General features: G+C 41.4%; 3 protein-coding genes across 3 annotated transcripts in view; 1 reads left to right on the forward strand and 2 right to left on the reverse strand.

The window, feature by feature from the left end:
- Positions 1 to 229: 229 nt before the first annotated feature.
- On the forward strand, positions 230 to 8,947 carry fsd2 (fibronectin type III and SPRY domain containing 2). The gene is made up of 13 exons (XM_084362873.1): positions 230 to 395; positions 587 to 864; positions 1,284 to 1,379; positions 1,585 to 1,818; positions 1,998 to 2,020; positions 2,755 to 2,876; positions 4,071 to 4,235; positions 4,320 to 4,454; positions 4,647 to 4,800; positions 5,755 to 5,888; positions 6,764 to 6,896; positions 6,985 to 7,161; positions 8,165 to 8,947. The coding sequence occupies exons 2-13, from the start codon at positions 598 to 600 to the stop codon at positions 8,412 to 8,414; spliced, it is 1,890 nt and encodes a 629-aa protein (XP_084218999.1). The 5' UTR covers positions 230 to 395; positions 587 to 597; the 3' UTR covers positions 8,415 to 8,947.
- A 144-nt stretch (positions 8,948 to 9,091) lies between these two features.
- Positions 9,092 to 19,573, reverse strand: LOC311263039 (KH homology domain-containing protein 4-like). Its single transcript, XM_084362886.1, has 14 exons — positions 19,440 to 19,573; positions 17,987 to 18,239; positions 17,760 to 17,876; positions 17,520 to 17,593; positions 16,593 to 16,645; positions 16,232 to 16,437; positions 15,290 to 15,498; positions 14,112 to 14,172; positions 13,773 to 13,830; positions 13,338 to 13,573; positions 12,164 to 12,268; positions 11,026 to 11,114; positions 10,819 to 10,937; positions 9,092 to 10,400 (listed from the first exon to the last, which is right to left on the reverse strand). The coding sequence occupies exons 1-14, from the start codon at positions 19,466 to 19,468 to the stop codon at positions 10,270 to 10,272; spliced, it is 1,740 nt and encodes a 579-aa protein (XP_084219012.1). The 5' UTR covers positions 19,469 to 19,573; the 3' UTR covers positions 9,092 to 10,269.
- Positions 19,574 to 20,879: 1,306 nt separating this feature from the next.
- pde8a (phosphodiesterase 8A) overlaps positions 20,880 to 23,436 on the reverse strand; it is a 57,495-nt gene continuing 54,938 nt past the window's right edge. Inside the window, exon 22 of the mRNA XM_084357760.1 lies at positions 20,880 to 22,988. Within this exon, the coding sequence (XP_084213886.1) occupies positions 22,882 to 22,988 (107 nt within the window). The 3' untranslated portion in view covers positions 20,880 to 22,881. The remainder of the gene's footprint in view (positions 22,989 to 23,436) is intronic.

Consider the following 23,436-nt stretch of genomic DNA (forward strand, 5'->3'; position numbering starts at 1 on the left):
CAATAATCACGCTCGCAGTTTACGGGGCGCTGTGAACGCACCATGATATGCCTGGCATTGTATTCAACTTTGACCTTTGAGTCACGTGTTCGGGGATTTCCACCTCCTATCATCAAAGCATTGAGTTATACTGAATGTGAACTGGCACTAATTAACAAGTTTTATACGTGTTAATAAAGCTGGAGCCTCTCAGCGGTCCAAACTGTGTGTTTTGTTCAGTAAACAACCAACTTCCTGTATGGATGTCTGACATGCCTGGGAGCAATCTGAGTCCCCTCTATTTTTGTCTCAGTCTCTGGGTGAGGGCTGGACTGCTCACAGAGCTGGCTTGTCAGACACCACCGTTGCTCTGAAATGGCTGCTTAGAAGAGACAGTTTTCTACTCAATTATCCAGGTAAATTATCCACAAGCTGCTCATTCGCTGATTAGTAATTTTGATTAACAGATTCTGCACGGGCAAGCTTCTTGTTTCAAGGGTATTGAGATTTAATAATCTGCTGTGTTAAGTTATTGTTTGATGCAGGATTTCTTTGGGAAATTATTCTTTTACAATCTTAATGGATTGTGAACCCGTCCTCCCTACAGTGGCTGTCCTCATGGATCTGTATGAGATCAGAGGAGGCAGACTGGATGTGATTTCAGAGGAAGCTGAGCACCAGTTAAGCAGAGATTCGACCACCATGGAGCACTACAATGTGGCTCCAGACAGAGGAGGGAGGGCGACCCGGGACGTTTCCACCTTCCAGAGGTTCTCTGTGGACACCAACGAGTCCCTTCACTTTGAGCCATGTGAGGACAGCTCTCCATCTCCCACTGGGGCCGAAGACGGACACGACGATGTGTTTAAAGAGGAAGAAACTGAGGTGGGAACGCTAACACAGCTTTGACACATGATACTTTCTTATTTTAATTTGATTTAAATCACATTTTCAGGAAAGTTTGGTGAAAATAGCAGCATAAATACAGAACCAGCACCTTAAGAAATGTGAGGAAAAGCAGCCAAATTCGTACTATTGTTAAACGTTCAAACACTCACAGTCCTTCATTCATTTCCCTCAAAAATGCCGGTGACATCACACTTCAGGAGTGTGGACTGACATTTATAATTTCAAAAATCTTTGTAGCAAATTCCCAGAAGATGGAGCTGTCCACATGAAAGATTTCTTTCCATGAGCAGGAAGTCCTGACAGCACAGGCTGAAAAATAAGTTGATGCTACAGTACAGGTTTGAATTAAAAACACAACGGGTGGAAATATGACACGACTTTCAATTGATTTTCAGCTTGAAATTGACTCAGTAAGAAATCAGTTGCAAGGGAAGGTTGCTGAGATGGAGAGCTTTGCAGGACATCTGGAGGAAATCTTTCTCACCGTGGAGGTAAAACATCACATTCACAAGACTTTTAGTTCAGAGTTTCTGACATTGATTTTTATTTTACAGATGTGTGAGCATTTAGGGACATCTCTTTATATAATTATTGTGTTTTTGGAATAAAATTCAAGATGTCAGATATCAGTTTTGTTACCGGAAAGTTCCCGTGTCCCCTTTGTATAATGCAAGTCTCTGTCCGCACCATGTGCAGGAGAACTTTGGCCGTCAGGAGCAGCACCTGGAGCAGCACTACAACGACGTGCTGCAGACGCTGTCTCAGCGATACGACGAGAGGGCGGCCGGGCTGGAGGAGGAGAAGAAGGTCAAGCTGGAGGCCCTGTACAACCAGCTGCTGTCCTGCGGTCAGGCCATAGACGCCTCCAAGGACCTCATTGAGACGGCCCAGGAGGTCCACCGCATCCAAGACAAGAGGCTCTTCCTGAAGGTGGCCCAGCCTGAGTTGTTGTGTGTTTTTTCAGTTGAATGTGCAGATTTTAGTTGTACGCATGATGATAAACGGCTCCAGTAGATCATTCTGCTGTCACAGTCCTGATGTTTTGAGTCACATTTCTACATTCATTCACTTTGTTGCTGATTTCCTTACTTTGACCTTTTTATCGACAGACAGTCATGCCCACCATTACCAGGTAATTATGATGCTGCTCAGTGAGTACCCGGCATGGTGTGACGCTGGCAGTGACAAAAGACTTAGCAGTCATGGCTCACGGCTGATGTTGTGTTTCCAGGTGTTTTTTGCTTTTAGTTTCAGACTAATTTACTAGATCAGTGTTGTAAAAAGTACCCAAAATTCATACTTGTGTATTAATTGTGTTTGTGTTAGAATATTACTTCAGTGACGGTGACAGTAACAGTCTAAAAGTAACTGATTAAATGTACTTAAGCATCAAAAGAGCAAGTAAAGGTAAAATTGTACATATATTTACATGCATGTACATACTCGACTGATTATTGGCCAATATTCAGCATTTGTTGGAGAATTGGAATAAGTGTTTTTGTTTTAATATATGATTTAATATATGATATGATGCAGCATGTAATCTGCAAAGTAACTAGTAACTTAAGTTGTGAAATAAATGTAATATACACAATTACACAAGTACAATATTTGTTGTGGAGTGGAAGTATAAAGTAGCAGAAAATAGAAATACTCAAAGTACAAGTCCCTCAAAATGTACTTAGTTACATTCCATCACTGCTATTCAGATCATTTACTAAAGTAAAAGTACTAATACTGCATTGTGATAATACTCCACGACAAGTAAAAGTCCTGCACTCAAAACCTTACTTAACTAAAAACGTACTTTTTAATCTGAATGTTAAATCTCTGTTCTCGTTTCTTTTTGTTTTTCTGCCGCACCAGGATCGAGGAGTTTGCCAAAGATGAGATCGACTTCACGTTGGCTACGACTCTTGAGTTTAACTCGCCGCCCGCTGACCTGTCAGATGTCAAAACCATGATGGACTCCATCAACGTTGTTCCAGGTCTGATGTATAAAAACACACGTCTGTGTCAGTCGGTACATCGATGAGGGTCGATATTGACAGTTGACGCTGACACATTGTGCTCTCGGACAGCTGAGACTGTCTATAATTACAACATAGAGGAGGTGGTTGCACAGAGAGAATTAACCAGGAGCTTACTAGCTTTGTGTTTGGGTGTGTCAGTGATCAGCTGATATTCTGATCAATCAGAGTAAATTCAACCACCTCAAATGTTCAAAAGTGTTGAACGAAGCTGGAATCCACAGAACCAGAAACACAAATATTGTTCCCAATATTCAGAAACGCAGATCCAATAAATGAATGAACTAAAATTAAAGTTGGAGAAAAGAACATGCACACAGCGCTGTTACCACCCATCAAATGATTAAAAGACTGTTCAACAGGGAGAGAGCGTTTAGAAATGTGTAACAATATTAACTGATGTTAGCATCAAAGAGAGAGACTGTGATGATGATGATGATGATCCTCATTAAGCACAGGCCCACATGAAGATAAGAGAGATGGAGGCTCAAAGCCAGCAGGTGGATGATGAAAACTATCGGCTGGATCTGAGAATGATTTGACCTGAAGAGCTTCAGGCAGAGATCATCACTCAGATACTTTGACAGCATGTGAGGAAGATTAGAGCAAGAGGGAACAGACGAAATTCACCCGGAGAGAAAAATATACATATCACATTTTTATTTAAAACGGCTCATGAACAGCTAGCTAAGCACTTTTGATGGTACGACTTGATAAAAATATCTAGGTTAATGTTCGTTTCTGCAAACCATAGATGTGTTTGAATGTTTCTCATTGCGCAACTTTAGGTTTATTTGCTTATCGTCTGGTTGGGATTAGAAAACCTTCTGTTGGTGAGGACTTTGACCTGCTGAAGTTTCAAGATCTTTTACATGCACAAGAACGTATATAAAATAAAATAAACGAAAATGTATAATACTAAAGTTGGTTTTGTGCTTACAAATATTGAAACGCTGTCTTGAACAGTGGTCTCTTGCTTGGCACCCATCTCGTCAAGCTGTCACGACCTCACCGTCCCCTCTACCTCCTCACGTGAAAGTCAGCTCATGAACATGTACTCTGAATGTGTTGTGATACGTGATAAATGTACAAAATCAATGTGGTTTTGCAGAAACATTTTATCGTGCCGATGTTTCTCCAATATATCAACAGCTCCATCTGCCCCAGTCATCAACCCCCAGATGCCCAACTCTGCCACCCAGACGTCGCTGCGTGTGTGCTGGAGCTTGTTCTCCGACGACACGGTGGAGTACTACGAGCTCTACTACAGACCGGTGCTGGAGGACACGCCGGCAGACAGCACCTGTGCACCGCACGGTATAACACAATGACAACACATCTGCTGACGTGGGAATCTTCTGATTTCTCTCAGCCTCGTTTAAACCTGTGCTCGCTTTTCAGTCAGCAACGTGAAAGTGAAGGAGACCCACTGCACCGTGACGGACCTGCTGCCCAACGCTCAGTACGAGCTGTGGGTGACTGCCACCAACACCACCGGCATCAGCCCAGCCAGCGAGAAGGCCTTATACATGACAGGTAATAAATGTCTCCTCCAGCTCCGGCAGAACTCATCACACTTCTGACAGCTGAAATAATTGTTCTGTTGTTCTGGGATGTTCCCTTAAAATCACTTTCCAATGTATTTTCCCTGTTTTGTTATCTCTCCAGCCTCGGGTGATTGATGTTCGACAGAATAAAGTCTCATTTTTTGTTGTTTCCTCTCTGTAGTGCCGTCGCCTCCAGTCATCAAGCAGAGGGAGTGTACCAGCTGCCCCGAGGCTGCGCTGATCCGCTGGGAGTCAGGAAACACCAACCCTGTGGACTCCTACACTGTGGAGCTCAATGAGATGGGTACCGACGGCACACAGAGCGGCGTCACCGAGTAAGAGCTGGCTTATTAAAGGGAAGGTTCACCCAAAAATGGAAATTCAGTCATTGTCTCCTCCGTGCTGATGGAAAGTCGGGCGAAGTTTCTTAGTCGACAAAACATTTCTGGAGCGTCACAACAAAACAACTTTACAGTATTCTCCTAAATAACTGAAGTAAATGGTGACTTCACCAACAGAAGCTCCTCTCTCCCACAGAAAACACTGCTCCTCAAACGCCTCGTCAGTAGTCCTGCCTTTAATAATGACTGAGTTTTCGTTTATGGGTGAACTTTTCCTTTAACATACATCTACAGAAACATTCAGCATAGCTCAAGATGTTTTTGTGCTTTCCTTGAAGTCCAAGTTCACTCACTCACACACACACACACACACACACACAGATAAAGTTAAAGTAGCTTGTTTAAAGGCAGGAACGCTCCACAGGGCACACAGAGCTACCCCTATGATATCTGTCTTCTCCGGCCTGTCCTTTTAATACCCATTTCGCTTCAATACATCCATAAACAAGCCTGTGTTAGTAGTGCTTGCCTGGGATTTTTCAGGTCCCATGGTTATAGAGCTGCTGAATCAAGACACACTCTGTCCTAGAAAATCTATTCTTAGCTTCAGCTCCTGCAGCACTGTTAGCCTCAGCTCGAATACTGTCCTCGCATTTGGGGTCAGTTTCATTTTTCTGGTCACTTTAGAGAACAGTCAAACCATTTATTTGAATATTTTCTGTGTTTTTTTGCACAGAGAGGCCGAAACTCTTGTTAACTGAAATGGGTCCATGATCCAAATATGTCAAAGTTCCTGTTTTAGCCCACCTCGTGTTTCAGAAGTTTGTGACACAAGGTTTTTATTTCCAGGCTTTACACTCTGGTGGAAGTATGGAAATAAAGTTGTCATCGTTGTGTATTTAAAAAGGAAATGATATCAGCCGTCTGTCTCATTGGTTAATCCCTCAGGTCTGTCGTAGCAGTGCCCACCTGTCAGTGTGTGATCCAGCTGCAGACGGGACGGCGTTACCTCATCTCTGTGAGAGCGGTGAACATCGGCGGGCCCAGCGACAGGAGCGAAGTACTAACCGTCTCCACAACAGGTGAGATACCTGTTCAAGGTACTTTGGGCCAGCGGTGGAGGAAGTGATCAGCCTACTGATCGAAGGTCTGTGAGCAGAGGGTGTTGTGTGCTCACAGATGGTAAAGCCTTTAATCTGAGATTCTGGGCTGTTTAAATAAAAATTGACTTGATTTAAGTTAAAGTTAACTAAAACTTCTGCACTCATGTATCCGCTTGCCTTTCTTTTTTTTTGTCTGTTAAATGCAATTTTAACATTTTCATGTTTTAATGCATTTCTGTCTCTGTGAAGCACTTTGAATTGCCTTATGATGCTATATATGAACTTGCCTTGCCAAGGCCCAACAGTCTCCTTCGCCCACATCAGATGGTACTAACTCATGGACACCAGCCACCTAAATACACAGGATTTTGTTTTAATCAACATCCATGCATTATTATCTGAGAAATTAATTAAAAAAAAGAAACACCAAAGACATCTTGCAATGTTAAGAAGGTGAGAAAATAATTCCTGGAGCCGTCCCTTCATCTGGATCAGCAGAAAGTTACTGAGCCGAGAATCATCCTCCGTCCAAGTTTAGTGGAAATCTGTTCAGTAGTTTTTGTTTAATCCTGCTGACAAACAGACTCGGGTGGAAAACATGAAACTTCTTGGTGGAGGTAATACATTTATTTTAAATTGTGCTACTTTGGCTCTGATGCAGCATGTAATCTGCAAAGTAACTAGTTACTAAATTATCAAATAAATAAAATCTAAGTACAATATTCCAATAAGTGGAAGAACAAAGAAGCAGAGGTGAAGACGCTCCAGTACAAGTACCTCAAAATTGTATCCAAGTACAGTACTTGAGTAAATAATGTAGTACTGATGACTACAACATTTGCTCACCTGTGCAGGTACATTCTTCTACCTGCTGGAGGACACAGCCCATCCATGTCTGTCCATCTCTGAAGATGGCTTCACCATCTTTTATGGAGATGAGGAGCTGCCGATCAGCGCCATGGCTTTAGACGACAACACCTTCGCCAGGTGAAGTACACAGTGAATACAGAAGACAGTGAGAACTTTTAAAATGATAATATGTGTAAAATAATAGTGTGTGTGTGTGTGTGTGCAGATGTGTGGCCGTCCTGGGGGATCTGATTCCCGTGCGAGGCAGACATTACTGGGAGGTCGCGGTGGACGATGGGACAGAATTCAGGATCGGAGTTGCGTATGAGGACACGGAGAGGAACTCGTACCTCGGAGCCAACAGTACCTCCTGGTGCATGAGACACATTCTCACCCCATCCAGGTACAGCTCACCACACAGCACTACTGCACCAATTATTAAGATCTGTTTGGAGTCTCAGCTGTAAAACTGTGAAACATAATTAATTTTCAGTCCAAGTCCCCCTCCAGTCAAAAACATGTTTTTCTTCTTGTTCCTACTGTTGAACTTCATCAAAAGATGGATGAATGAAAGCAGATAACGATTTGTGCCTCACAACATTCAAATTTAAGACTATTCAATGACTTTTAAGGACTAATATATCAGGATTTTAAGACGCCCTGTGATATTTTAGCGCAGGCAGCAGTGAGGATGTAAGTGAAGTTTTAACGAAACACTGGGCTTAAAGTAACGTTCATCTGCTGCTCAGTCCCTTTTTTCTTTTTTAAAATCATGCTTGTTCTTCCCATTTGTTGTGCAAGCCTGGGAGGAGAAACTGGCTTTCATTTTTCACAGAACTACACGGAACAAACAGATGCCGATTTTTCCGCCAATCTGATACAATTAGCATGCCGATTCTCTGTGGGACGACTTCTGCAGTTCATGGAAACTGGGCCAAGACTGTATTTATAGCTTCCAGAAATGTTCCTTTCCTTAGCAAAAGCAAAAAAAAAATGTGCATCCACTCTGTGCAAATCTAAACCCATTGAAGGAAGAAGAGCCAACAGTCGAATATCTGTTACTTTTATAAGTGTTGCCATGGCAACTCTTCTTGGAACAAAGCGGGACAGTTGTATTGTCACATTGAGATAAATCAGAGCCGCATGTAACACGAGCCCTGAATGTGGCGTTTTCCACTGTGGGCATCTTCTTGTTGATTCGGCCTACGCACAATTTAACAATCACATTTCTCATTTTCTTTTAATCCGCAGCCATTTGAAATCCTGCTGCTGGCTCATGATTCAGCATCTGCTTTACCTCGTGGCTGACACAGTCAGAATTATCCCCGACAGGATGAGATAGAGAGAAAAAGCTTCAGATGAAGAAGTCCTTTTTGTAACGATGCTCTCTTCTTCATTTCCTTCAGGCATAAATATGAGTTTCTGCACAACGGTTGGAGTCCCGACTTGAGGATTACGGTGAACCCGGTGAGGATAGGTGTGGCACTGGACTACGAGAGGGGGACTCTGTCTTTCTTTAACGTGGATCTGGAGCAACACCTACACACCTTCCACTGTCACTTCCGAAATTATGTCCACCCCTGCTTCAGCATGGACAACCCAGGAGCTCTTACTATACACAACGCCATAGAGGCTCCTGAGTATGCGTTCATCTGACACCAGCAATCGAATCTACTATTAAAGGAGACATTCTTAATTTTAATGTGGGTTATTACTAGAATAGGTTTACATGCTTTAAAGCTCAAAACGCATCAGTTTTCTCATGCAGCAGCACTGTATTCCCTCTTTCTGAGACACTGTTTCAGCTCCTGTCTCTTTAAGATCCCCCAAGCCTGCTGATTGGTCAGCTAGCACACACCTGAGCATAAAAGGTCTCCTTTAAAAGTGCAATTTGAGTGTAAACATTCAAAAAATGAACTTAAATCATCAACAGAATGAAGAAATAACAGTTTTGACGTGATCTCAAAGACTATATTGTGTTGCAGGGAAATTTATTGCAGTTAGCATGCAAACCAGCTACATCGTACCTCAAGAGGGGAAAGTCTTACAGTAAACAACACCGACTCCTTCACTGCTCTGAGCTCCCAGTCCATGCAGTTAGCCAATATGACTGCTAGCTGCAGTTAACTTAGCCTACTAGCTAATAGCGGCTACAGTTAGTCGCTGCCCCCTTAACATGACCTAAAACCCAGGGCAAGCAGGAACTTTGTCTTTTGAATACTTACCAAAGATTACTGGTGACACCTGATAAAGAAAACCCAAACTCAGAAAAAAAACAAACATCTGCTGACCGTCCTCAGCAGGATAAAACACACTGCATCTAAAGACAGTCGGGGATTTTCAGTTGTTTTTATTATAGTATTCCATGGGAACAGGCAGACACCATTTTCCAAGATAAGAAAAAGTTTCACTGAATTTTACAATATGTATTTATACCATCAGCAACTGCAGCAGACCAAGTTTAAATTCAATAAAAGGAAATAGGGGGGTTTTGTTTTTGATTTACAAAAGCTGCTTTTTCGAAAAAGTAAAATAAAAGTGTTTTAAGAAAGAAAATCCAAATGTTTTTATACAACTGTATTCACATCTTTAAAAAAGGAAAAATCCACCCTGAATACTTCCACACTGTTCGAAGTGGCCATTTTGTTTTGAAGTGGCGTTCACAGAAACTTTGTCTGCCGTTTAAGATTCAGACCCGTAGAATAAAAAAAGAAAGGCTTCTATTAAGACATCAATAACACAAGAGAGAAAAACACTGGGGAAAAAAGATTTACATTTTCTAAAACCAATAAATGACATGTAGCCACAAGATGTGTTGCATTTTTAAATCATGCGGCTACAAACATAAGCACAGAGACAATCTAGTTGGCAGGCTTTCTATATTTTTTTATATTTACATTTGCTTTACAGGCGAGCAGAAATGTAAATATGCCTGCCTTTCTTTGACTAAAACCAACATGTTCACAGCCGCTGTGTGAGGGATTAAAGACAGACATTTCTGAAACTGTAACATAATGACACAAAGCAAAACCTAAACCAGGACAAGAAAATAAAAAAAAGCCTTCTTCTTTAAGAGTCCAGGAAAGCACCAAACATCAGAAACTGGTGATAACTCGAAGACTATACCAGTGTTCAGCCTGTGTTACTCATCGTCTGTACTTTACATTACTGCTTTATAAGAGACAGTCAACCTGACGGTGATTGAAGCTTGGTCACCCGTCTTTAAAGTGCTGAAATGGATGTCAATGGAAAACCATGTTTGCTTGGATGAAAAGGAAAAATGCCAAAGAAAAGCTTTTAACATAATGTTTAGAAAATGGTCAGCGAAACATTTGTTCTTCGTGGTAACGGGTTAAAAACACTGGTATAGTCTTTAAACAGTGTGCGACGGTGCGAGGGTGGATTTTTCCTTGATGGGTTTTAAGTTTGAGACCTGTGTTGACATACTGAATGTAGATTTTGGGTCTTTGGGTATCCTGGGCAGTGGGGGTGGGGCAGGGCAGGGCGGGGGTTATGAGTTATCTGTCTTACTGCTACGTGTCCTTTCCTCTTCTTCGTCGGAGGAATCTCCTCCGTAGGGCACTAGCCCTGACGCATCCTCGTCCACTTTAACCTTCTTCTCGCACACCTCCTCTTGAACACCTGTGAGGGCACAATAAGAATGGAGAGACAGAGAAAAGAAAGGAGACGAGAGAAAGAGGGTGTGGGGACAAAAAGAGAGAGAGAGAGAACAAAACAAAAAGGAAACCCATTGAGGAGCCCCATGTTAGCGTTGGTTTTTCAGTTCGTTTGATCCGCAGCCAGGGGAGGGAAGATATCAAATGAAACGGCAGCAGAGCACACATCCATAACAGGCAGGTCCGGGGACACATGTTGAGAGAGAAAACAAGGGAAAGACAAAAAACATATACAAGAAGAGCATGTTAGTGGGTTTTATCAGCGGAGAGATTCACACAGGTCTCCACTCCTCCCCCATTCCTCCACGGGGGGAGATGCCTTTTCATGCAACAGACAACTCTGAGCAGTCTCTCAGAAATGTAGAAAATCGAGAAATGCATACCCACTGACGCGGCGCTGACGGGAACACTGGCTGGATCTTCTGTCACCGCGTCTCTCGGCCTTTTACGTGCAACAGGAGCGGGAGCCGCGAAGAGAGGAGGTGGTGGAGGCATCAGAATCCTGACGAGAGGAAAAACACATTATCAACACCACACAGCATTCATGAAGAACCACACACACACACCAGAAATGAGATCTATTAACACACCTTTCTACTACTTTCTCCTCTCCAACGCTGGAGGCCGGAAGTTCAGACGCTTGGTGAGCAGGAGCCTCTGGAGAGCTGCTGCCGGGAGGCTGAACAGGAAAAAAACCATTAAACATTTCAGACGACTCAAAAAAACCACAGACAAAGAAAGAAAAGGTTTGATCGGAGACATTATAGAGAGAAACAGACCACTTAAAGGTTGTAAGACACTACCCCTTCCTCCAAAAAATAGCAAATTGCTATTTTTGACACATGCAGTTTTATGTCCAGGTGGCCATTAAAGGTTCTGGCTCTCTCCCCATTAATTAAGGAGCCTTGTTAGCCCAAAATAACTACCCAGGTGTTGGTGAGTGACAAGACTTGCCTATAAAAGGACCTTGGTTTGATCCACAGAAAAATCATTTTTAGCATGTGAAAACTTTAAAAACCAAGGCTGCTAATTTTTTTATTTTATTTTTTATTTATTTTTAATCAACTTTTTGGTTAATTTAGAAGGGGGAAAAGTCACAAAAAAAAAAAGATTAGATATGTTAAAAAGGGCTGCTTAATTTATCAGTCAGGTTGTAAACCTGAGTCATCTGTCGACAGACTTCCAGTAAGTAAGCACTGAATAAAAATTACAAGTAAGTCGACATTAAAGATATGCCCTTATTCAAACCTTTAAAGTCTCATGATGACAGGCACAATGTGAACTCAGCAGAGTCTGAAGAGATTTTGGGGTTTGATTCTCAATGTCAGGATTTTCCAAATAGTCAACATTGTATCCATTTTTTTTTAGAGTAACAAAGTTAAGCAGCTACAATTGATGCCTGTGGTCAAAAACCACTGCTCGGCTTTCTTTAACAACCATTTGTGCTGACGTTTATTTATATAAATCACTGCTACTAGTTTTAAAATGAATAGACACGAGAGCTAAAGAGAATATACACATAGGACAAAAGATAAAAGGACGACTGGTACTTTCTCTACATAGCAGTGATGATTGACGCCTCTCTGCTCTTTATGAATGAGGAGCAGACAGCTCAGCTGTCAGCAGTAACTCAAACAGGTCAATCGTTGAGTGAAAGATATATATTCATGTTAACAAGCGTCAAAATGATCCCTCAGTGGCATGTGCAGGTGTTACTCCTCAGCTCACCTGTTCTTCCTTCGCCCCCTCCTGGAAATGACGTTTGGGACTTCCTGAGTCAGCGGGGGTGTTTAAACATCCTTCAGGATCCACCGTCTCACTGCTGCCAGGATCCTTCAGTGAGAAAAACCAACACGTACACACACTGATACTGCAGCAGGAATTTAAAGAAGTAGAAATCCTCAATGCTGTTAACAGGTTGTGTGTGTGTAATGACAACATTATATTATTGAATGTTACGCAAACAATTAGAGGTGTGGAAATGTCTCGATTCTCAGATCGGCACGATGTGAACGTGGAAGATGCTGCATCGATGCAGAGACAGAGCATAAAGCGAGTTTGCCGCTTGTTGATTGCTGATTTTTGGGCCTCAGCTGGACAATAAAGTTTTAAAGTTACATCGCTCTCATGCTTCAGATTGAGGGCGGACATTAGACTACAGTTACTTATGTTAGGAGATATGTCGGAGGGAGGCAGAGGTCATTGTATGAACTTTGAAGAGACACATGTAGTGTGCAACTTCTGCATCACGACAATTATTAACCACATTAGCTGTTTTCACCTGAAGCTAATGTCTACAGGTGTAAAGAATACAGCAAGCCCAGTCAATCAGCCATTAATTGAAGAGGCACAGAGTCATGTTTGTGATGTCTGACACATTCAGTAAGTGTCTTGTCTTTTGTAGATTTCATTTGTTTTTGTAATGTTTATGTACTGAGATGGGTCACACAGATACTGCTATTGAAAACATGAAGCTTTTATACTGTAGTGTGATTATTTGAAGGACTTCCGAAATAAATTTAAATAATGAATATTGTGCTTTCAAATCATTGACAGTGAAGATTCACACCTTTATTAAACAAAAAGCACAACACCCTTTATCATAAAGTTTATAATGAAGTTTGTAGTGTGTGTGCAGATTCAAACAAATTATTGAAATTAGTAATTTGTTAATTATAAGAAAATGGCAACAACAACAACAACAAAAAAAGCCAAACCCACTGCTGGTTACATTTAAATATCTTACCCACTTTTTTTCTTCTTCATATCATTAAATAAGAGTGTGGGTTAAAACCTGAGGCTATGGTTCATGCAACAAGCTTTTTCAAATTCAAATCAATTTACAAATAACATAAAAACGAATGCTTAAAATAGACAAATAGCCTTAATCTCTGGTAATTACCTGGACGAGATAGGGATGCGTTTTCCTAGGACACACCGGATACTGAACCATTGCCTGAGAAGATGGAGGGTTTGTCGACATGTTAGAATGACTTGGGGGACCATTTGCATTACTCCAATAACCACTGGCTCCTGGGTACGCTGAATAGCCGCCAGCATACCCATTTGCTGGGTAGTTATACCAGGATCCCTGGCTAGAGTAATTGCTATTAGGTGGAAATCCATGTGCTGCGTATGCTGAAATGAAAGTATAGAACGTGGAGTTAATAGCATATATATCACATGAATCGATAACGGTGACCTACTATTTCAACTTATAGTAGAGCCACTAAAGACGTCGAGGGAGGATTAATTACCACAATGTGAATGCACACAGCTAGTAGATGATATTTGTCAAACTGTGGGAATTATTTACGAGGCGTAAAAGAAAACTCACGTTGTGTTGAGCCGGTGGCTGTGTACATCGACACCATGCGGCCATGTTCAGCTCTCACCTGGAGAGTGATAGAAAAAACAATATGTAAAGAGCCGGATAACAATCCACAATGGCTGTGTTCAAAGGTGAGTTGCATTGTGGGTAGGTGCAGAGCACTCAAAACCTATCTCTGGAGATCAGGTGGTTCACACTACCACAGTTCACTTTAGGAGGTGGGTATCAGTGAAGACTATATGCTTCAATAGTTTCACCTTCTTAAACCTCCATCAGGCAAAAACATTTAATTCACCTGACTCGACAACTACGACTTTATTCATGAAGACAAAATCATGAACTTACAGTTTCCAGCAGGCTCTCAGTGAGTTTCTTCGCTGCCTCCAACCCGGCTGCATTTGGGTGACTGCAACACACAAAAGACCACGATTTAATACGATGAACAGAGGAAAAGAGAAAGGTTTCATAAGCGAGCAGGGAACGACATGAATGAAAACATGAACACAAGTCATCCCAATTTAATTCAGATTTTTCTGCTTCAAAATAAAAGCTTTTAAATGACTGAATTAGCACAGCTTTGTTAGTGGCTATTCTTCAACAATACTCCAGGGAGGAAGGGAAGTTACAGCCACTCCCTTGACCACTGTTCAAGACAGGTATGTCATCAGGTAAATACACAGTGGTTCGATTTACTTAAGCGTTTTGGCAAGAGATTTAGGTTTTTGTTTAGGGATGGTACATTTAGGTTGATTAAGGGGTTTTCCCACTGGCACTTTTGGCCACATCAAGTCAAACTGTACTGCATTGATTTGCTTCGTCATAACCAGTTTTACCGCGCTGAGAGTAGCACCTGCACCCAGCCCTCCACTGTGATATGACTTGACTTTATACTGCGATAACTCATCTGTATGCAAGAGATCTGAGAGAAAGGTGTTTTTAAAACTCCGTTCAGCTCAGAGTCATTTTACAGCTTCTAACTGAATCTCTTTAGTTTCTCTCCTGCGTTCCCATTTATACTCTCAAATATCTGCTGTATTGTACCGTTTCATTGTGTTTGCTTTCAGCTGTTACTGCTCATGAAAAACCAACATTTTGTGAATTTGCTTCTTCATTAAAAAAAAAAACCTTTAAACAGCTAAATAACAGGGGACTTTATTGTGAATAAGTTATGGGAAATTAAACATGTTAATAACGGATTTAGCGGCGCTTTGTTAGCGGCTGTTCTTCGATAATACTGTGGGGAGGAAGATTATTTACAGACGGTCCTTTGAACGCTACTCAAACTGAGTGCGTCATCAGTTAAAGACGCACCTTCAAGCAGGCAGCCCTGTTGTGATGGAAATGCAAATCTCTGTCACGCTTGGCTGACGTGGCAGAGGCAAGCCGACTGTTAACTCTGAAGACAAACTGTCTCTTAAATTACTTCTAATAATAAAAACTTCCTGATCTTCCAGTACAACCACACAACACACTTGAATCAGTATCCTAACAGGGAACTTGGTCAGCCCTTGGAATGAACATACCTGATGTAGACATAAAGAGGCTCAAATGACTCCCGCTTTGACGCCTGCTCGATGTAGCCAGAATTTTTTCCCCTGAGAAAGACTCGAGCCCCCGTCTCCGTCTGGATGTGACTCAGGTATGAACCTCCCGGGCCTTCGACCTTTTCATTCACGTTGAATGAGGGCAACACCTGGTCCAGACCGACGAAAATCTTTGTGTGCACAAAACTCTGAGGATGAAGGGAACAACACGTCTCATTATAAAGCCCTGCACATCTAGGTTTTTAATTGACATCTAAAATAAGATGATGAGGTAGAACAGCTTTGTAAGCAGATGCAGCGATCCAAGGCGTTTCCCTGTAGACCTGGGATGTTCTCTCTGCTAGTTAATTTGGGAGGTGGGTATCAGTGAAGGCAACATGGTCTTTATTTGCCTCACTTTCTTTACCTCCATTTTTAAAATCACACACTATGAGAAGCTGCAGACGATCAATATTCAACACAATATGTTTGAGATGCATAATGAATTATATAAAAGTATCTCTATACGATGATCATATGTCCAAAATGTGTTTTCTTCACAATTTTGTTTTGTGGTAACATGTTTAAGAAGACTTGATGACTTCATTTCAGCATAAAAACGATTTATTGAAACATGATAATAGATTTTGGGCCAAACCCCCCTTGTATAAATTCTGGATTATTATGAAGCTAACTAGCTCAACCAGCTAAAGCCGACACTCTGCTCATGTCTAACATGAAAGATATACCGTATGCAAGTCAGATGCTCACAAAGTAGCAACAAGTATTGATTTAACCATGCTACACAGGTTTCTTTATGAAAAGGCCTGCTGATAGTCGAGGAAACTCCCTCCTACAGACAAAAATATTTATCACAAGGTAACATTGCAGTTAACGGTTTGTGGAGTGATGAACTTCAACATGGATATCATGTCTGCCTACCCCTGTATGAGGAGCTGCAGGCCGATGTCCCTGGCCTGGCACTGAGTTGGTGTTGGGCATCCGTGGCACAGGTGAGGGAATGACGGGGCGAGGGGGCTGAGGGTAGAGTGTGATTGGAGGCATTACAGGCACCTGCTGGCCTCCTGCCGCTGCTGAGGCTCTCAACAGGTCCTCAGAGATGATCTCCTTTATCCTCAGCACAGCCTCTGATGTTGGAGAAACGTCAGCAATGTTTGGACATCAGCCATATTCAGTGCAACACAGAACAGACTTCTGAATGCTTACGACATTTGTGAATTATATTAGATGACGACAATGCCAGACACAAGGGAACAGACTCGGATAAACAAATGCTACTTACTGTTGACTTGTTCTTGGTTCTTTCCCTGGACGTGCAAATACAAAGGTCTTTGTCTAAAAGAAAGCAAAGCAGAAGTGTCACAGACAATATACAATTTTAACACTCTTCATATGCTCTTTTCTCCTTATCAACACTCAAATATTCATTTTGTGTCTGATGACTGATTTAATCTGAATTAAATGGGACATTTAACTGGTTATTAATATGTTGGGATTCTTGGCAAGCAATAAGCAAGCAATCAACAAAATGGTTTATTGCTATAATTGCAAAGATTTGTAGGAAAGCGTGTATAAATATGACATTGTGACAAGTAATCAAAACGATGACAAGAACATGACTGTGTTGAAGCAAATAATTACCGTGTAACTCGTCTAACATCTGTATCAAGTGAACCATTTCTACAAGACTGATGTAAAACTTTAACTTTAGTTTCGGTTAAATGCCTTAAACAAGGTCTGCAAGCTTAAGATATTAAGATATATAAGATATCACGTTTTGTTCTACAGCATAAAATACAAGTTAAAGGTGGCTGCTAATAAGTGGCTGAATGAGACTACAGAGGTTGTTGGAGACATTAAATGTCATCACTCCGACACAGAGACTCATCTACTCACTAGTCCGTCTTTACAGGACAACTTTACTTTCAAACTATTCTAACTGTGATTTTACAACTTGTAGATTGATACATTTATAGTAAAGTGTGTGTAGTAAGACACACACTGTGAAGATTATCTTGCTGATCAAAACGTGTAAGTATCATAGACTTGTGTTTGTCACCAAGTTTATTTTCTGCAACAATCCAAAAGGAAAAACACCACGGGCCTTTCGCAGAGGAAACCAGGGCGATGCTAGCTTCCAGGTAAGCCTACAGCACTCTTTATTACTTTTGCAGGACATGATCTTGCCATGTCTTAATCATGTACATACCCTGCTTTTCCCTTTTCAGCGTCAGTCATGAAATGACCTTTTGTTGAGACGACTGCTCCACTGACCTGTCGGATCTGAAAAAGGCAAGAGAAAGTTTCATTGTGACATTAGAGGGATTGTTAGAGGATAAGTTTATTTAAAACTGTTGAAGAATTTTCTTAACTTTTTTCCCACTTCTCCACTTTTCTTAACTAGTGTGGTGTCTCGACTGTAACACTGCCATGGCCACTTTCCACTTACCTCTTCCTGCGTCTTGCCTTTCGTAAGAAGGTCCCTGCAAGTTAGCGGTACATCATTTATATCGACCTCCGTGACCACCATCTCTTCTGTAGTGGCTGGCACAGGCACACTAGGAGTCTAAAAGATGTGAAATAACAAGGGAAGCTGTAAGTCCTCTAATCAACGCATAAACAGGTCATATAAGAGTTTTTTCTACTATTGTCAACATTGTTTTATATCATGTGCACCTTTGCAAGTAAGGGTGGAGGAGTCAACAGCTTTCCTTTGGCCATTAACATGGCATTTATTTTAGCAGCCATGGCCGCAGCCATTTCAACTCCTCCCGGAGGCGCCGGCTTTTCTCCTGGTTGTGTTGGCTGGGACACTGTGCTGTTTGAACCAGCAGTGCCGACAACTCCTGGTAAAGATACGGGGTGGCCTGCATTTTCACTACTCCTCTGTTTAGGCTGGGCTGTCTGATCCCATCGGCTGGTTAGGCACCTGAGAGGAAGAGACAACAAGCACAATGTTAAATATAAAATCAAGGACAATTCATTTAACTACACTATTTAAAAAAGAGCACTATGTAGAGTCAGAATTTTTATATTTACAATATTAATGAGGTAACAACACAAACTCAGAGATATTTATCTTTTCCATAACTTAATAAACAAGCTTACATATTTCTACATACACATTTCTGGGTTTGTATTATTACCTCAGTGTTGTAAATACTAAAATTGTGAGTTTTAATTTCTTCTCCAAAACTAAATAGTGAGCCTTCAAGATCAGTGTGTTCAGTCATGAAAACTAAGAGTGTATTTATTTAGTTTTAAAACAAAAAATAATTAAGATCTTTGTTGAAACAAAACATCTTCAAGATTAAAATGGCAACTTTAGTGCCTTTGACTTAAGACTTAGGTGGTAGACTTACTTCTTATATGATACAGCTAAATGACGAGTCAGAAACTTGTGACGCTTGTAAACTGTTTTGTGGAAAATGAAGGAGGGGCTCACACATTTGTACCCTGCATGCTTCCTCTGTCCTTACATCATTTGTTTAGACAAACTTTTCCTTGTTGATATTTCAAAATAATGGGGGAAAACTAGCTGGAACTTAGTTAAACCGACACTAGTAACGTTTAAAGATGTTTATTCAGTTAATCCTATGCCACGTAAAAAGTGGCTTTTATAAGGTCTCTCGCTAATTAAGTCTTTGTCTTGTTGAAGAAGCCAACACATCACACTTTGGTGCAAAATGAACAGTCGTCGCAGTTAGTTGACTGTTTATTATCAGCTAAGCTACCAACAGCTAAAGTTAGCTAGCGGCAACTGCCTGAGGCCAAGGCTAAAGCTAAGCTAGCTAATTTGGAGAGTTACAAGCACGTTTTGAATGTTCATATTACTATTTTCTCTATTTAAGACTTGAAATGATATATCGCTCAAGTAACACATGATAGAAGATAACACAAACCCAGGCCAAACATGTCGTGTCGACATTTAAGCGCACATATGATACCCCGCAAGCTAACGCTCACTAGCAGGCCACGACCATGTATGCTATCAGATTGGCAACAACCGTAGTTAGCGTTAGCTTAGCTGCTTAGCTTGCTGTTCGGCTCAAATATGCAGCGCTGTTAGCGCCTATGTTACACAAGTGGCCTTATTTAATTACAATAAACACAGTTAACAGGCACTTACGGTGTTTGTCCAGTCATTCCCGAAGACATAGCACCACTCCGCTAAATCTGCAGTAAAAACTTAAGTTTCTAACGTAGTTGACGCTGAGCGGCTGCAGCCATCAGTCTGCCGGCGAGCTTTTCTGACGACCTGCCGTAAAGTGTGACTGGCCGGAAGTGGCGCTGTTTTTATGTGACGTAACGCTGTCGGAAAGAGTAATAGGCCGGTTTTACAAATCTCAAGCTGACTGATGATTTTCAAACAATTGATTGACAAAAGATACATGATTTCGGACACAGCCTTAGTGTTGTAAAGTCCCAACATGTAAGGACGCCATTTTCATGAGTTCTCGAGCAGGGCCGTATTAATCCGCTCCCGGGGCCTTGGGGGCCATAAAGAGCAGTTGGGTTCCTGTTAAAGCTTTGGTCATAGACACTAGGGCTCCATTCACATGAAATCAGGCAGTGTGGTGAAAACACCATAAGCCGAGCAGAGCGGGTCAGTAGCGGGGCAGCTATTCAGGGCTAACTGCTAGTATGCATGCTAGTAACATAACAACAAAGCTGCTTCGCCTTTCTGCAAACTGATCAGCAGGGGGGGTTCCCTACATGTCACACATGCGGACCATGGAGTGACACACCCCAGTGTACCCTTACAGTTACCTGTATTCACTGTCTCCCATTCATTTTGAAAGATTTTGAGATTCAAAAACTGTTTCCTGCATTCTGGTAACATTTACAGAACGACGATAACCAAATAAAAAGTAAAATGCAACAGAATTTTTGTGTCAAATTGAAAGATTTTACTTTTTATTCTCAGAAAACAATGCAGAATAATTCACTCTCTAGCATAAACTTGCGTAAATCTGTGACATAAAGTAATATTTATCACTTTTCATTCATTCATTCATTTTTTGCCAGTGCCCCCGGTGGTTGGGAACCCCTGCTCCTGTGGACCGGTACCGGGTCTTTAGATGTTCAGTACTGGGCTGAGAAAACCCCATAGGAACTAAGGGAGCTGATGTAATTGCCATTAATGTGCTGCATTGTGTTTTGTTATTTATTTCTGTCTGTTGCAAACATAATAATGAAAGCATCCGCATTACCGCTGTTTTTTTTATATTAACATTTTATTTGAATTTAAATCTTTCGAAGGTTCAAGGTTCCTATATTGTTTATTGTTTAACGTTACAACGCTATGAACTGTGGGTAAAGTGGGACAGCCCTGAACTCTTGTGGACTTACCGGGAACGTGGACATCGGGATTCATTGAAAATACTGAAAACCTTTGATTCGATCCTGGCCCTTTCTATCGCTCTACAAATTAAGATGGTTCAAAGCAAAACAAGTAATCAGAAGAGGCGGTTAGATAGCGAGACAGAATTCAATAATGAGTGAAAACAGGCAGAGAAACAGGACAGAAGTAAGACGTTGAATCATTGCAGGAAATGGACTACAAACATATAATTGACATTATTTTATTTTTCATTGAATAGTTTCTAATTTCTTTTTCCGTGCCTTCAGACCAAGATGTGAATCAGAAGGAACAAACAAATCCCCTGATTGAGTGTACAATTCTGTCATAAGAGAGAAACAAAGATAATCGTGGTCAATACGTCTTATTAACCATCATTTGCTTAGCTGTTATGGCATTTTATATACTGTTTAAAGAGGAAATATTCTTAATAAGCAACAATCTTTAACATATATTAGTATCCTAATCTGAAACCAGCCTCGAACAGAAAGCTGTTCCCTGGGTCTGTGCATAAGGATGTTGGACAAGTGGCCAAAATAGAATGATGTTTGATCAATAATCAATGCAAGCCGGCCTCTAGGAGACTGCTTAAAGACAGTGATAGACAACTCTGCGATCCACATCCTTCTTAACCATTTAGTTCTCTGTATACGTGCTCTGCGTGACCGTCCCATTCACAGGTATTCAGATAGCTATAATGGTTGATCTCATTTGCTGCAAATCCAGTGTAAAATTCATTGTCTATAAAAATATTGAGATTTACTTGAACATAACCTTCTGACTATGTTATAATAAAAACTCCAGATGTCCGTTGCAGTTGCACAGTGGGATGTACTGTATAAATATTGTATAAAATAAGGCAGTCTTTTCAGTAGGATAAACCAGATACAAAAATTTCTGGGAGAAAAAATTTTCAAGTCCAAAATGTTTTTCACATATTTCTGCTGTTGTCAAATGTCAAGCGGTTTACAGCATTAAACCAAGAGTAAGGGATTGTTGCAACAATGAATACACCCGCGCGCCCACACCTGCAAACCCAAACACACCCACACGTACACACACGCACACACTTGCACGCACGCACGCACAAACTCCTGATGATCAACAATAACAGCTTATTCTACAATGCAACATCCCATCCCTGGACAAATCACTGAGACGTAGACATTTCTAATATTGTTTACAGTGCAATACAAAAGTGTTCATTCAAACTGGTACTGTACTTTTTTTTGATAAGAAAATAAAAATGTTTAATATGGTAATGCTTCATATGAATAATAATTGTGAATTTTATCGAGAGTTATAGTAGTATTTGTCTTCATCAGCTTTGGCTTTTTCTCGCTCTCTTTTTTGAAATTCATTTTGTTCTTTATTTATCAACTAATTCATTTATGAATTTTCTTTTTTTTTTGTAATATAGAAAATATGGAACATCTAAGAAAAATTAACATACCAAATCATCTGTAATTAGTTACCTATGATCATGATGTTGAGGTTTTTGTCTCTCAGCAGTGGCCTAAAGTAAAGATCCACTCCCTGTCCCCCCCAAAAAAAGAAAGCATCCCCCTCCCACGTGTCTGTCAGGACAGCTACGTGTCAACTCGGATGTGTTTCTGAAGGACACATGAATATATTGCCAAAAAAACAAACAACAGAAAACAAAAAAAAAAAAAAAAAAGCAGTGGAGTGTTCTTTCATGGTGTGGCCTCTAGGGGCAGAGGGAGCAGTCCTGCCTTGCTGCGAGCACAGGGATGGAGGTCAAAGGTCATATCCTTCATATTCAGACCACACTTGTTGCTCGCTCCTTCAGTAAACAAGCAGTTTTTTTAGTCAAACAGCGACTTCACAGGCAGACAGGAGAGCCACCATGGTAATTAAGGGACGGATGCTTTTGCCAGGAGGCCTGCAAGGACCCTCTCTCAGTCGTGTCACATGACCAGCTACACTGCGAATGCCTGAGAGGCACGAGAAGTTCATAAGGATACCGTGTGTCTGTTTGTCACAGTTCTCATCCGACAGGGCTGCAGCTGCCCGTCAGGAAGTCCTTTCTGTGGTTTCTGTATGGACGGACATGTGGACGCTCGGCGTGCTACAGAAGCAGGAGAGTGAAGGCGAGGAGGTCCTTTGGCTGGCAGGGAGAGAGACGCCCCAGCACGAGAGAGGAGGGCCGCCCCAGACCGCAGAGTCCCGGGGCTGGACACTGCAGCGCCTACTCTGGAGGCGGTCGCAGGCTGTGCAGCTTCCTCTCGTCCAGGCCTTTCCAGTACTTGAAGTTGTTGTCCAAGTGCTGCATTAGATTAGGGAGGTCTGCAAACGCTGGAGAGACGACAAAAAGAAGTTGAAACTCAGATGTGATTTGTTTTTAATGATAGTGTGACACCTCTGTCTTATTAACACGTTTTCTGTAAAAGAGCGCTACTGATTCTTATAGCTCAGCTCAGGAAACGTGAAGATTCAGACGACCAATCTGATACCGGAGCTCCCTTTTCTCCCCAAATTTGAATTCTGTATATCTCACTGTGTGTAAGTCATTGGATTTATTTTTATGTAAGGGAACCTGGGTTGGTTTCAAGGTACAGTACTCGTACAGTGTAGGTTTGCTTATCCACAGTTTTATTAAAAATACATATTTCAAGTTTATATTAGGTTTCATGTCCTTTAAAGGTGCAATATGTAAGAAACGGCCACCTGTCGAATTCATGCTCCTCAAAAAAAAATCTGACAGGCCTTTTTGTCGAGGGGAACCAGGGCGATGCTAACTTCC

This window comes from Pagrus pagrus (assembly GCF_965226575.1).
Source record: "Pagrus pagrus genome assembly, chromosome: 1".
NCBI lineage: Eukaryota > Metazoa > Chordata > Actinopteri > Spariformes > Sparidae > Pagrus > Pagrus pagrus.